Source organism: Oncorhynchus clarkii, chromosome 7 (genome assembly GCF_045791955.1).
Source record: "Oncorhynchus clarkii lewisi isolate Uvic-CL-2024 chromosome 7, UVic_Ocla_1.0, whole genome shotgun sequence".
Classification (NCBI taxonomy): Eukaryota; Metazoa; Chordata; class Actinopteri; order Salmoniformes; family Salmonidae; genus Oncorhynchus; species Oncorhynchus clarkii.
Window position 1 is genome coordinate 48,929,522 of NC_092153.1, and position 16,196 is coordinate 48,945,717.

The window sequence follows — 16,196 nt, forward strand, 5'->3', positions numbered from 1 at the left end:
TTCTCCTCTCTCCAGTAGTGGTGTGTGGGTAAAATCACTGGTGAAGCCAAGCCAGAAAAAACATCCATATTACAACCAAAGTTTTGTGATAATTGCTTTGTTTGCTCTATAACCTGTTAGTTCATATGCCTTGACACAGTGATATATAGGCCTAAGGCAGAGACAATAAGATATCACAGTGGCAGAATATATTCAACCACACCTTTGTTTCATCACAAAACCGTAGAGCAACCTCTGTCTGGTGAAGACCACAAAGCATATTGCATGTAATGTAATATTGCATGTACTGTCATACAGTAGACACTTTTATTTTTTGTTGTCCTAGGCTACCTGGATTAAGTGCTAGCTCAATAGCCTAACTTCCGTTCATGGGCAATGTTAGCTAGTTAACATTTTCTAATTTTAGCTAGCTAGTTAGCCAGCCACTGGAGGACAACAACACATCGAGATGCAGCAATTCAAGTTGTTTTTGTCAATGACGTTTGCTCTCAATGTGATGTGATTGGAGTGAAGCCAAATCCAAACTTGCTTCCCTAGGCACTTTTTTTTGGTGCACCAGGACCATTCACAGTTAAGCTCACTCAGTTAAGCTCAACACGGATTGGCTATTATTTTATTTTATTTTTTATCAAGGGAGGCCAAATGCTCGCTGGCTTCCCTTGCCTTCAAGGCTGCAACAATGTCATACTCTTTATGATCAGACAGCATCAGATAGATGGCCTACACATACAGAGACAGAGGGATGCTGTTTTATTCGCAGAGATGCTTTCTCCGATGAGATACATTCAACCTCTTACGAATTGAAGGAAAATTATGAAACACAGAGACGAAAGACAAATAATTTGATAGAATTTATGTATTTCTTTCTTGGTCAAGTTTTTGGGGAAGTCTGGTTTCCCTTGGCATCCATGAATACATGCCACTGGCTCTCTTCCTCTTTCACACTCTTCCTCTCTCGGACTCTGTACCTCCTCTCTCTCTCTCTCTCTCACTCTCATTCGCTCACACATCTACTTAACTCTGTGTGTCAGTTTCATTACCACAGATGCCATTCCATACAGAATGGGGGGGACTACCTAGTCAGTTGTACAACTGAATGCCTTCAACTGAAATGTGTCTTCTGCATTTAACCCAACCCCTCTGAATCAGAGAGGTGCGGGGGGCTGCCTTAATCGACCGCCTGGCACCACTGTTAACACTAACTGTAGTACATTGACTATCAGTAAGAGAGAGGAAGATTTCTTAAAGAGGTTGCTACGTTACTTGGTACAGTTGAAGTCGGAAGTTTACATACACCTTAGCCAAATACATTTAAACTCAGTTTTTCCACAATTCCTGACATTTAATCCTAGTACAAATTCCCTGTTTTAGGTAAATTAGGATCACCAACTTATTTTAAGAATGTGAAATGTCAGAATAAAAGTAGAGAGAATGACTTATTTTCGCTTTTATTTCTTTCATCACATTCCCAGTGGGTCAGAAGTTTACATACACTCAATTAGTATTTGGTAGGATTGCCTTTAAATTATTTAACTTGGGTTAAACTGTTACGATCAACTAGGTGTGGTGGGTGGTATCAGGCGCAGAGAGCAGGGTTCAGTCGTTTTTCTAATTTATTCCCCAGCGCAACAAAACAGTCACGCCAACACACAGGGCGTATATAAGTTGCCAGTCCAAACAACAGGACAAAATAGTCCGGAGAATAAATACACGAATAAATCACACCATCAAACACAGAGTAACAAAAACAAGCCCGCACAAATACCCAGCGGGCCTAGTGCCCTTAAATACCCTACAAACAAACCCTAATACAAAACAGGTGTACCCAATTACCCAATAACCCAAAACAAACGGAAAGGGAATCGATGGCAGCTAATAGGCCGGCGGCGACGACCGCCGAGCACCGCCGAACAGGAAGAGGCACCATCTTCGGCGAGGTTCGTGACAGTACCCCCCCCCCCCCTGACGCGCCGACCCCGGCCTCGAGGACGACCCGGAGGACGAGGCGCAGGGCGATCCGGGTGGAGGCGATGGAAATCCCTCAAGAGGGAAGGATCTAAAATGTCCCTCCCCGGTACCCAGCACCTCTCCTCCGGACCGTACCCCTCCCAGTCCACGAGGTACTGCAGGCCCCTCACCCGGCGTCTCGAGTCCAGAATAGCTCGCACTGCGGCCCCAGCTTCCGTCAGGGCAGGCGGAGGGGCAGGTTTCGGGTCGAGAGCCAGACCCTGTCCCCTGGTGCGAACACCGGGGCCTCACTGCGGTGGCGGTCAGCGTCTCTCTTCTGCCGTTCACTGGCCTGCCTGAGAGAATCCTGGACTGCCCGCCAGGTCTCTCTAGAGCGCTGTACCCACTCCTCCACCGCAGGAGCCTCGGTCTGACTCTGATGCCATGGAGCCAGGACCGGCTGGTAGCCCAGTACACATTCGAATGGCGACATATTCGTGGACGAATGCCGAAGAGAGTTCTGGGCTAACTCTGCCCACGGGACGTACCTCGCCCATTCTCCTGGCCGGTCCTGGCAATACGACCTCAGAAACCTGCCCACTTCCTGGTTTACTCTCTCCACCTGCCCATTACTTTCGGGATGATAACCAGAGGTAAGGCTGACCGAGATCCCCAGACGCTCCATAAACGCCTTCCAAACCCGAGACGTGAACTGGGGACCCCGATCGGAGACGATATCCTCTGGAACCCCATAGTGCCGGAAGACGTGGGTAAATAGAGCCTCTGCAGTCTGTAGGGCTGTAGGGAGACCAGGCAATGGGAGGAGACGGCAGGACTTAGAGAACCGATCCACAACGACCAGAACGGTAGTGTTCCCCTGAGATGGGGGAAGATCAGTAAGGAAATCTACAGAGAGATGGGACCATGGCCGTTGTGGAACCGGGAGGGGCTGTAACTTCCCTCTAGGAAGGTGCCTAGGAGCCTTACTCTGGGCGCATACCGAACAGGAAGGGTGACGTGGAGGGCCGAATGTACCCCTGTCTCAGAGCTTCCGTGACATATGTTTCCATAGCCAGCGTCTCCTCCTGTGACAGTGGGTACACATGACTCCGGGGAAGTTCCTGGAGGTTTATCACGCGATCCCACCGTCGATGGGGTGGTAATTTGGTCGCCTTCTTCTTACTAAAAGCGATAGCCAAATCGGCATATTCTGGGGGAATGCGCACGGTGGAAACCTGGTCTGGACTCTCCACCGTCGTGGCACCGATGGAAACTCCTATACACCTCTCTGAACACTCGTCTGACCACCCCTTAAGAGCCCCCTGTTTCCAGGAAATAAGGGGATTGTGAATAGCCAGCCAGGGAACCCCCAACACCACCGGAAAGCCAGGTGAATCAATAAGGTAGAAACTGATCCTCTCCCTATGATTCCCCTGCGTTACCATGTCCAGCGGAATCGTGGCCTCCCTGACCAACCCTGACCCTAACGGTCGGCTATCTAAGGAGTGCACGGGGACAGGTGGGTCTATCTGCACTAACGGAGTGGGAGTGGGAGAGCTGGAAGGTGGAATTAACAGGACCCCTTCTGAACGCCCGCGGGCAGCTAGCAGGTTGTCCAATCGAATAGACATGTCTATTAGTTCATCCAGGGAGAGAGTTGTGTCCCTGCAAGCTAGCTCCCGGCGGACGTCCTCCCGGAGACTACACCGGTAATGGTCCATCAGGGCCCTGTCATTCCACCCAGCACCAGCAGCTAGGGTCCTAAACTCCAACGCGAAGTCCTGCGCGCTCCTCGTCTCTTGTCTGAGGTGGAACAGTCGCTCACCCGCCGATTTACCCTCTGGTGGATGATCGAACACAGCTCGGAAACGGCGGGTGAACTCCAGGTAGTTGTCCCGAGCCGAGTCTGGACTGTTCCAGACTGCGTTAGCCCAGTCCAGGGCCCTGCCCGTTAAACAGGAGACGAGGAGGCTCACACTCTCCTCACCCGAGGGAGCCGGACGCACGGTAGCCAGGTAGAGCTCTAGCTGGAGCAAAAATCCCTGGCACCCAGCAGCCGCTCCATCGTACTCCCTCGGGGGGGAGAGACATAACGATGGTCATTATGGCCAAACAATTCTATTTTTGTTTCATCAGACCAGAGGACATTTCTCCAACAAGTACGATCTTTGTCCCCATGTGCAGTTGCAAACCGTAGTCTGGCTTTTTAATGGCGGTTTTGGAGCAGTTTCTTCTTCCCTACTGAGCGGCCTTTCAGGTTATGTTGATATAGGACTCGTTTTACTGTGGATATAGATACTTTTGTTTCCTCCAGCATCTTCACAAGGTCCTTTGCTGTTGTTCTGGGATTGATTTGCACTTTTACGTCCATCTCTAGGAGACAGAACGCGTCTCCTTCCTGAGTGGTATGACGGCTGCTTGGTCCCATGGTGTTTATACTTGCGCACTATTGTTTGTACAGATGAACGTGGTACCTTCAGGCGTTGGAAATTGCTCCCAAGGATGAACCAGATTTCTTTTCTAAGGTGGCTGATTTCTTTTGATTTTCCCATGATGTCAAGCAAAGAGGCACTGAGTTTGAAGGTAGGCCTTGAAATACATCCACAGGTACACCTCCAATTGACTCAAATTATGTCAATTAGCCTACCAGAAGCTTCTAAAGCCATGACCTCATTTTCTGGAATTGTCCAAGCTGTGTAAAGGCACAGTCAACTTAGTGTATGTAAACTTCTGACCCACCGGATTTGTGATACCGTGAATTATAAGTGAAATAATCTGTCTGTTAACAATTGTTGGAAAAATTACTTGTGTCATGCACAAAGTAGATGTTCTAAACAACTTGCCAAAACTATAGTTTGTTTACAATAAATTTGTGGAGTGGTTGAAAAACAAGTTTTAATGACTCCAACCTAAGCTTATGTACACTTCCGACTTCAGCTGTATTATAAGTAATTGCACCCTGTAGTGTATATTCTTGTTTGTGAGGTAATGTGAAAATGCATGCATTTAAAATATTGTAAGCTGGAGCCTGTTTGGATACCAAATGTAGTTCTGTAGGCAACAGAGACATTAAGATGTGGCAATGATCATCAGAGAGACCAGGGCCCTGTTTCCCAAAAGGCATCTTAAGGCTAAATTAATCTTAGAACCATAGGATCTTATTCTAACGATTAACTTAACCTTAAGAGACTTTTGGGAAACCGGGCCCAGGGTAAAAGAACTCTGAAAAGCTGTGATAGGGAGAGAAATAGAGACTAACTTCTTAAATGACAGCCTAGGGAATTATCAGCATTGGTCCAGTTTCCTAGAGGACCAGGACTCTTTGTCATGTGTCCACCCCCATACAGAGCCCTCTGTGTGGGAGTAAACACAGCCCGGCTCCCGGAGACATGAAAAGAGGATTGTACCTCACACACACACACACACACACACACAATATGCTTGTATGCGTGCGCACACACACACATATGCACACATACGCACACACAACTAATGGGGACTCTGTTTCAGTGGGGGTCCGTCAGTCACAACCCACGCAAATGCAGGCCCAGTGGGCTTCTGGGTCTGTGAGCATTGTCTTCTGGCCACGCTCGGGGTGCTAATGATGGGAGGAAATGTACTGTAACGTTAGATGAACAATAATGCATACACAGGACATGCTCACTTAAGCGATACAAGGCACGTGCCAGGCACAGACATACAGACCATGCTTAAACTCTTATGAACACAAACAAACACACACACACACACACACTGAAAAAACATGACTTAATCCGCATTTAAGTATGTACAATATACAGTTCATGTCTGTACAAAACATCCATAATACATCCTACATTACATTGATGAGAGTACTATACACACACATAATGTCATATTTGCACCGTGAACCTGTAAAGAGCCTTTTCAGGAGTCAGTGCTGGTTGTGACCAGCTGGCTCAGTAAAACAATCATTCAAGGGAATATTCCATCCTGTGCCAGAGATGATTAGATTCATGCCATTAAAGTGGTGCATTACATAAACCCCTCAGCCTGATGTTAGCTGGCTTGGGGGCTTAGGGCCAATGGTGCTGCTTCATGAATGGATTGTAGTGGACAGTAAAACATGGGAGAGGACTAGTTAATGAGAAGAGACTAAGTTACCTTGTTGAACCACTGGTGTTTATTTGTAAGTGGAACACAGTGGAAACTCTCTGAGTTGCTTATACACTTTGGGAAGGGAGATGACTACATTTCTTTATCGTATTATATAAAAGATTTGGGGAATTATGACTTTGCTATTAATCTAAAGGTGAGAACACAGCGTCAAATGTCAAATAGCAACATGATCTCATGCACATATATACTGTACCCAAGGGTTTGGAATATGGAGTGTTCTCTTCCTGGTCATCTAATGTTTGGAGTGTGACTGTTTGCTCTGTGTCTGTTCATGAATAAAAGGCAGGCAGAAGAGGCATGTGTAAAAACTGACGCAGTGTGCCAAACTCCAGTCAGAACACTGACCTTTTCCTTAGTAATTCCCTGGTATTAGTGTGTTGGTGTGTGTAGTTTCTGGACTGCTGCCATGGCTGGCCGGCCTCTCAGTCTGATAGGCATCTATAGTAAACCCCAAGGGTTTTCCCTCACTGTCTTAGGAGGAAGAGAATATTACACAGACACACCCATGTATTTATGTACAAAGTGCCAATCTTAAAAAATATTACAAATATTTACACACAGGCATGTGCCTGAGTTCTTGTACTGACCTCGCAGTTAATTTAAATAGAGGTCACTGACTTAAATAAAGAAATAAAGACTGTTCAATGTCTTTAGCTTCGATTTGTCTTTTACTCCACTCTGATGGGAGTAGTGAACATTGCACGGGTGCAAGCGTTTAGTAAATGTAGGCCCAAGGTTGATGGATTCCAATGTCAACCAATACAATTTAATGCTTCATTAAGCACATGCGATTCCTGCGGGAATTCACTCTTGAGACGGACCGTGCAGTATGGAAACTGTAGACACACAGACCATTATAGCGCCTATTCTCACCCACTCTTGTTGTGAGTGAATGAGATTTCTCTTAAGAGAAAACAATGACATGTTATCTTTGTAGTGTACACTTGATCCAGGAGGGTCACAATTACCTATGTTCCAAATACACCCACAATTACCATAGTAAACCTGGATCTGAAAGCACTACATAGGTGAAGGTGATATGGAGAAAAATACTTGCCCTCAGATTCTGCCAAATTCAGTCCTTTGATATCTGTGGGGTTTGGAGTCAGGAGTCAAGGATCTGAATTGATTAAAGTGTGTTTGGACAACTATTTCACATCAACTCCAAAACCCGAATGCACATCTGCCCCTCCCCCCGACAAATACCCCACCCCTAGCCCTGGCAGGACATATTTCCCCTTATTCCTCTTAATGGAGTGGATGATTCCTAGAATTTAGCAGCTGGACTATAGATTATTTGTGTAGCAGCAGTCATGTTATATTTGTATGTGTGTCTGCCTTTTTCTTAAACCAGTGTAATATGGAAGTAATAATACGGTGGACATATTGTTTACTGCCTCTCACCATGTTTCACACATCGGCATGGGGGGCTGTGTTTTCTCAGGGTATAGATGTAGAATGTGCTTATTTTATTGTCAGTGTGTAAGTGTTGCTATTTTCTGGTATACAGCTTAGCCTCCAGCTCTCCTTTGTGTGTTGAGAGCAGAGCTAGAGTGGATTAAGCATTTTTTTAGGGATTACTGGGGCTACAGATAATTTAACCCACAGTCAGGTGCATATAGGTAGAGAGAATGAAACGAAAGGACAGTATACAGCTGCCTACAGGATCAACTGAGGCCGTACTACCAATATCTGGTCTTTACTGTGGCCTCACACTGGGTCTATAAAACTAATGGCTACTGATCATCCTCCGTTCACTCACACCAGAGTGTAAGTGGAGGAGAGAGTAGAGGGATGAGGACAGGTTAGAGGTGTGAGAGGAAGCGAGAGTGTTCCAGGATGGATGGATGGGTTGATGAGTTATTGTGAAGTTCTCTGTTGTGCTGCTTAGGTCACACCTTCTGTGACTGTATATTGTGCCAGGAGAGTATGTGATACTGTAGTTCACCCCAGACATGCTGTCTACTCCGTGTCTGCTCCACTGTCTGATGAACTATATGGGTCTGATTGCGACAGGCATCTGGAGGTGAGAGGTTGGCTGGCGTTCAGTCTTCATTAAACCCTGTGGCCCAGCTGGTCTGCTGAGACATCTTTCTCATCCAAATATGGGCTATTTATCAGTACTTGGCAGAGAGGTGAATGGGGTTGGGAAGGGTGAGGATCCACAGCTGATGATGGGTGTTTCGTTTAGTTTATTAGGATCCCCATTAGCTACTGCACATGCAGCAGCTACTCTTCCTGGGGTCCACATAAATGTACAAATACATGACAAAGTACAACTCCAGATGAGGCTTAGGCCTAAGAGAATGCTTTGAACCAATTACAATACTTTTGTTTTTAGATGTATTTAAGACCAGTTTATTGTTAATTAACCCTTCTGACACTGACTGTAACTCCTTGCTAAGAGTTTCAGTGAGCTCACTGGTTGTAGGTGCTGATGTGTAGAGTGTGAAATCATCAGCATACATATTCATATTATCTTATTTTAAGACAAGTGACAAATAATTTGTAGATATAGAGAAGAGTAACAGTCCAAGGCAACTGCCCTGAGGGATACCACACTGTACATATCTGATGTTAGAGAAGCTTCCATTGAAGAACACTCTCTGGGTTCTATTGGATAAGTAACTCTCCAACCATGTGATGGCAGGTGATATAAAGCCATACAAATTATGATCAGTAACATCAAATGCTACACTGAAATCTAACAATACAGCTCCAACTATCATCTTGTTATCCATTTATTTTAGTCAATCATCAGACATCTGAGTCAGTGCAGTACTCATTTAGTGGCCTTTCTTATATCCATGCTGAAAGTCCGTAGTTAACTTGTTCTTTGAAAAATAGCATTGTATTCGGCGCATGTGTCAAAGTTTGATTTGATTTGTCTTGGTTCAAACACAATTTGCTCCATCAGTTTACTAAGAACAGGCAGCAGCTGTTAGAGCCAACAAAGGGTGCTTTACTAATTTTAGGTAGTGGAATTACTTTAGCTTCCTTCCACGCCTGTGGACACACAGACTCCTTTAGGCTTTGGTTAAATACAATGCAAATAGGGGTGGCAATATAGTCTGCTGCCATTCACAATAGTTTCCCATCAAGGTTGTCTTTACCTGGTGGCTTATCTTTATTGATGGATAACCATTTTTTCCACCTCTTCCACACAAACTTGACCAAATTCAAAACAGCAATCCTTCTCTTTCATGATTAGATCTTTAGATCTTCAATACACAAAGATGATTGTTAACTGTTCAATGTTGTAATTTCTTTGAACTTATTAGCTATATCAAAAGATTTTGTTATAAATGACCCATCAACTTCAATGAACGATGGAGATTAAAACATTTTTTGCCCATAATATATTTTAAGGTGTTCAAGTATTTTTCCATATTTTTTATGTAAATTCTTGTTTTGATAATATCATTAGTTTTTTTAAATTAAGTTTAGTCACAAAATGTCTCAATTGACAGTAAGTCAACCAATCAGCTAAGCAGCCTGACTTGTTTTACACTTTTTTTGCATAATTTCTTTGAACGCAAGGAATTTTGCAGGTTAATCCAGCAATGGGGTCAATAAAACTAAAGGTGTCAAGGCTCAGGAGAAGACCCAGACAGTTTCGAAGTAACAAAAGTGTATTACAAAAACAAGGGGGCAGGCAAGCAACATGTCAAGGTCATGCAGAGGTCAGTAGTCCAGAGCAGAGTCCGAAAGGTACTCATAGGTCAGAAATCCAGGGTGGTGTGACAAGGTACAGAATGACAGACAGGCTCAGCATCAAGCAAGGCAGAATGGTCAAAAAACGGAAAAGCTGGAAAACAGAAACTAGAGACAGAAAGGAGCGCGGAGAAAAACACTGGTAGACTTGACAAAGCCAAACAAACTGGCAACAGACAAACAGAGAACACAGGTATAAATACACTGGGGAAAATTAAGAAGACGGGTGACATCTGGAGGGGGTGGAGACAAGCACAAAGACAACTGAAACAGATCAGGGTGTGAAATTGGTCAAAATTGGTCAAGACCAGAGGGACCTCAAGAGTTAACCAACCCTGCGAGCGGGTTTGATAGTGCATTCTTTTATACTTCAGCAAAAAAATTATGTAAGTTGGTAGCTTGTGTAGTAGAGCTTTGTAAACATAAAAGGGTAATGAAGGGATCTACAGGACTTTATTGAGTACCAGCCAACCTTTTAATAGAGGATACAGTGGTGAGTATTAAAACTGTCACCTGTGATAAAGTGAATGGCACTATGGTAGACAACATCCACTTAATTTGTCATGAGATCCTTTCTGACCTTTACAGGAATATCCCTCTGAATATATTCAGTAACACCTCCCCTGCAGACATTCCTGTCTCAACGGTGCTGTCTAAGTAAGTCTCAGAAATGGCTAATATATTAATATTATCTAAGATTAGCAAATTACTCATCTCATTAACTTTGTTTCTGAGGCTACATATATTTATATGAGCTAACGTTAACCCTTTCTTTGGTAGCTTATCTAAATCAGAACTCATATTGATAATAGGTTTTATTTGGAGTGTGTGAGTAGAGCTCACTAGATCTCAGAAAACTGTTGAGATTCTCTACATGTTGGATGGTGGATAATTGAGGATGGCTACTGTACAGAGTACTTTTAATCATCACCCTCATTTCAGGGTTTTAGTATAGCCCTCGGCAGAGAGGCTAGTAGTGGAAAGGTCATGTTGAACTCTGAACCTTGACCCCATCAAGGGTAATCACTACATGGCTTCCTGGAGTTGCCTGTGAAATGGTGACCACGGTAAAAGTAACTTGGGACAGCTGTGGGAGGGGACAGATGGGGGAGGAGGTCCAGGGGTGGGTTGGTGGGCGTGGCTTTAGACATTAGTGTCATGGACAGAAGAGAAACCGAGACACACTGCTCCCTCATTACTTCTGATCGGGGCGGGGCCAATCTGCTCTGCTTATTGCCTGTTTGTTTGACTTGTGTAGAGGACAAAGGAGAGAGACCACATGAAGGGAGCATTGATAATACATTTGAATGAGTTACAGTATCTTGTTCCTTGCCAAAATGATGACAGAACGGTTGGCTACCCTCGCCTCTCTTCCTCTAAACATGTTGCGACTGTGTGGTAAAGACTTTGATAAATGATAGACGTCGTTTGGGTGATTATCCTCAGTCAACATCACATTCCTAGATAGGACATAAACGTTTCATTATGGCTGTACTGCCTCGTGTCACCTCGTCTATGCTGCATCACTTTCTCTATCCTCCCAGTTAGACCTGCTCTATTGTCTATCTCTGCTTCTACCAGCCTGTGTGTTTAGCTTGGGATGGAGAGAGACTGGCCAGTTTATTAGGTACATCCATCTAGTACCTGTTCGGACCCCCCATTTGACTCCAGAACAGCCTGAATTATTTTGGGTCTGGAAACGTTGCTCAATTGGTATCAAAGGACCTAACGTGTGCCAGGAAAATGCTCCCCACACCATTACACCACCGCCACCGGCCTGTACCGTTGACAACAGGCAGGATGGGGCCATGGACTCATGCTGCTTACGCCAAATCCTGACTCTGCCATCAGCATGACGCAACAGGAACCGGGATTCATCAGACCAGGTGATGTTGTTCCACTCCTCAGTTGTTCAGTGCGATCGCTTTCTCACTGGAGCCACTTCTTCTTGTTTTTAGCTAATAGGAGTGGGACACCGACCGACGAGTTGTGCGTTCCCCAATGCCGTTATGCACTCCCTGTTGTACTGCACTGTTATTTGCTTATTTGTGGCCTGTCTGTTAGCTTGCAAGATTCTTGCCATGAACGGTCCTTGGACCTCTCATCAATGAGCGGTTTTTGCCCAAAGGACTGCTGCTGACTGGATGTTTTTTGTTTGTCGCACCCTTCTCGGTAAACCCTAGACACTGTCGTGTGTGATAAGCTCATGAGGCCAGCCGTTTCTGAGATACTGGAACTGGCGTGCCTGGCACCAACGATCATGCCACGCTCATAGTCGCTTAGGTCACTCGTTTTGCCCATTCTAATGTTCAATCTAACACTAACTGTATGCCTCTATGCCTGTCTGCCTGCTTTATATAGCAAGCCACGTTCACATGACTCACTGTTTGTCTGTAGGAATGAACCATTTTCATGATGCGTTACTCTGGACCCTGATCTCTCTTTTGAAGAACATATCAAAACCATTTCAAGGACAGCTTTTTTCCATCTACGTAACATTGCAAAAATCAGAAACTTTCTGTCCAAAAATGACGCAGAAAAATGTATCCATGCTTTTGTCACTTCTAGGTTAGACTACTGCAATGCTCTACTTTCCAGCTACCCGGAAAAAGCACTAAATAAACTTCAGTTAGTGTTAAATACGGCTGCTAGAATCTTGACTAGAACCAAAAAATTTGATCATATTACTCCAGTGCTAGCCTCTCTACACTGGCTTCCTGTCAAAGCAAGGGCTGATTTCAAGGTTTTACTGCTAACCTACAAAGCATTACATGGGCTTGCTCCTACCTATCTCTCTGATTTGGTCCTGCCGTACATACCTACACGTACGCTACGGTCACAAGACGCAGGCCTCCTAATTGTCCCTAGAATTTCTAAGCAAACAGCTGGAGGCAGGGCGCTCTCCTATAGAGCTCCATTTTTATGGAACGGTCTGCCTACCCATGTCAGAGACGCAAACTTGGTCTCAACCTTTAAGTCTTTACTGAATACTCATCTCTTCAGTGGGTCATATGATTGAGTGTAGTCTGGCCCAGGAGTGGGAAGGTGAACGGAAAGGCTCTGGAGCAACGAACCGCCCTTGCTGTCTCTGCCTGGCCGGGTCCCCTCTTTCCACTGGGATTCTCTGCCTCTAACCCTATTACAGGGGCTGAGTCACTGGCTTACTGGGGCTCTCTCATACCGTCCCTGGAAGGGGTGCGTCACCTGAGTGGGTTGATTCACTGATGTGGTCATCCTGTCTGGGTTGGCGCCCCCCCCCCCCCCCCCGTGGCGGAGATCTTTGTGGGCTCTACTCAGCCTTGTCTCCGGATGGTAAGTTGGTGGTTGAAGATATCCCTCTAGTGGTGTGGGGGCTGTGCTTTGGCAAAGTGGGTGGGGTTATATCCTTCCTGTTTGTCCCTGTCCGGGGGTGTCCTCGGATGGGGCCACAGTGTCTCCTGACCCCTCCTGTCTCAGCCTCCAGTATTTATGCTGCAGTAGTTTATGTGTCGGGGGGCTGGGGTCAGTTTGTTATATCTGGAGTACTTCTCCTGTCCTATTCGGTGTCCTGTGTGAATTTAAGCGTGCTCTCTCTAATTCTCTATTTCTCTCTTTCTTTCTCTCTCTCGGAGGACCTGAGCCCTAGGACCATGCCCCAGGACTACCTGACATGATGACTCCTTGCTGTCCCCAGTCCACCTGGCCGTGCTGCTGCTCCAGTTTCAACTGTTCTGCCTCATTATTATTCGACCATGCTGGTCATTTATGAACATTTGAACATCTTGACCATGTTCTGTTATAATCTCCACCCGGCACAGCCAGAAGAGGACTGGCCACCCCACATAGCCTGGTTCCTCTCTAGGTTTCTTCCTAGGTTTTGGCCTTTCTAGGGAGTTTTTCCTAGCCACTGTGCTTCTACACCTGCATTGCTTGCTGTTTGGGGTTTTAGGCTGGGTTTCTGTATAGCACTTTGAGATATCAGCTGATGTACGAAGGGCTATATAAATACATTTGATTTGATTTGATGAACGGGGTGGTGTAACTAATAAACTGTCCGCATTTGCACAAGTAACTTGCGCAGTATTACTGTGGCAACATCAGTCCAAACTCATTTCCTATCTATGTTTGAACATCTTTAATGCACAATCATTTATTTATAGCATATATATCAGTCCTGTTGCCGTGTGATAATAGATTTTTTCCATACAGCGATTGCACCACTAATATATTTTTATGCAAAAAACCTCCTCATTGTTACTGTCAGTTAAGAGACCCCAGTTTTTAAAATGTTGGTGAGGGCTGTAATCCAGAATTAATGTGGCATTTCTTTTGTCTTAAAAGCACTGTGAAGTTTACAAATAAAGATGTGGATGGGTCGTTCCATGAAATGAGTAACCTTTGCATCCCTTTTGATATTTCAAGTAGAAATTGTGCAGCAATATTGCATTTTAAAAGCCTGTTCAATTAAGTGCCCTTCAATATAGACCACATGGAGAATTCAATAAATCCTATTTTTTAAACACTTGCTAATGTGGCAAGATTCTGCATTTGAAATCCTATGACACAGGATGATTTTAACCCCAAAATTTCTCCCAAGTTTTCACGATGATTGTAAAGACCTAGTTATTTTGTTGCTTTGACAAAGACATTTCTGAAGATAATTATTTATTTGATGCAGTGGTGTAAAGTATATAACAAAAAATACTTAAAGTTCTACTTAAGTATTTTTGGTGGGTTATTGTACCTTACTTGACTATTCATATTTTTTACAACTTTTACTTCACTACATTCCTAAAGAAAATGATGTACTTTTTACGCCATACATTTTCCCTGACACCCAAAAGTACCATTTACATTTTGAATGCTTAGCAGGACAGGAAAATGGTCAAATTCATGCACTTATCAAGTGAACATCCCTGGTCTTCCCTACTGCCTCTGATCTGACGGACTCACTAAAGACACAAAGTTTTGTAAATGATGTCTGAGTGTCCTCCTGGCTATCCATAAAGAAAAATGGCCACATCTGGTTTGCTTAATATAAGGAAATTATTTATACTTTTACTTTTGATACTTAAATATATTTTAGCAATTACAAATTACTTTCGATACATAAGTATATTTAAAAAATAATAATTTTAGACTCTTACTCAAGCAGTATTTTACTGGGTGACTTTCATTTTCTATTAGTGTATCTTTAGTTTTACCCAAGTATGACAATTGGGTACTTTTTCCACCACTTATTTATGTTATTAGTGATTCCTTTTAAGGTAAAAAAAAACCCTGTCCCTTATTTTAATTAAGTTCAACAATGTCAAGTGAACTGAAATCTCGTTTTAACGTGGTGAAACTATTCCTTTATAAACATTTTTGAAAATAAACATCTAATAGTCAAATCATAGTGTTAAAGCAGGTGAGCTGGTTCTACTCTTTTTGGCCATGTTCTGGTGTTTTGTGGTAGAAACCTAAGCGGGTCGAGCATAACACGTCCAACCCTGTTACCTACATCTAGACAGACTAGAAATGTGCTTCCATTTCCACTGTCACAAGGGGATTTTTGTTTGATTTAAGATGCAATCGTCAACCCTGCTACTTTATTTGGCACTTAACAGGCATTTACTATAGTATGATTTTTATTTATTTACCTTCTTGTGATGGAAAATATGTTTTTTATTAAGTTGCCTATGTGCCCTTTACGACAGAATGTAACCATTTGGTAAAATCTGAAGTTTTTTTTCTTACAAAGTTACACATCTTAAAAAGCACCGAATTGGTGGAACAACCCGGATGTTAAAAACGGCATGAGATAGAACCAGGAAATTTGTAATTGGTAATGGGAGGACTGAGATATGAGTGCTGGGACTGGGGCTGCGCAGGGCAGTTTCAATTTAGCACTGAAGAAGAAAGATCTATGCATGCAAAGAGGATCCAAAAAGAGTAGTTGTGTTAAGTGAAGAAATATAAAACATTTTTTTTACTGTATATTCAACATTGATATAAACTTATTCATTTTATGAGGGGACTGACAATAAATGTTTGAAGTGAAGTAATATGAAACTTGTGAGCTAACTTAATGTTACCATGATTCCTATTACTCTGTTGTTTCCCTCTATATTGACTGACTTCTGTCTGTCTGTCTGTCTGTCTGTCTGTCTGTCTGTCTGTCTGTCTGTCTGTCTGTCTCCTCTCTCAGATCAGTAAGCAGCAGTTACAGACAGTGAAGGAGCGTTTCCAGGCTTTCCTCAGTGGTGACACCCAGATAGTGGCAGACGAGGCCTTCATCAATGCAGTCCAGAGCTACTATGATGTGAGGCCCTACTCTCTCTGTGTGTGTGTGTGTGTGTGGGGGGGGGGGGGTTATCTGTTGATTTGTATTCACCAATGATTATTCTGCAGTTTTA

General features: G+C 43.9%; 1 protein-coding gene across 1 annotated transcript in view; it reads left to right on the forward strand.

Moving 5' to 3' along the window:
- LOC139413418 (calcium-dependent secretion activator 1) overlaps window positions 1-16,196 on the forward strand; it is a 168,469-nt gene that overhangs the window by 26,496 nt on the left and 125,777 nt on the right. Inside the window, exon 2 of the mRNA XM_071160777.1 lies at window positions 15,989-16,102. Within this exon, the coding sequence (XP_071016878.1) occupies window positions 15,989-16,102 (114 nt within the window). The remainder of the gene's footprint in view (window positions 1-15,988; window positions 16,103-16,196) is intronic.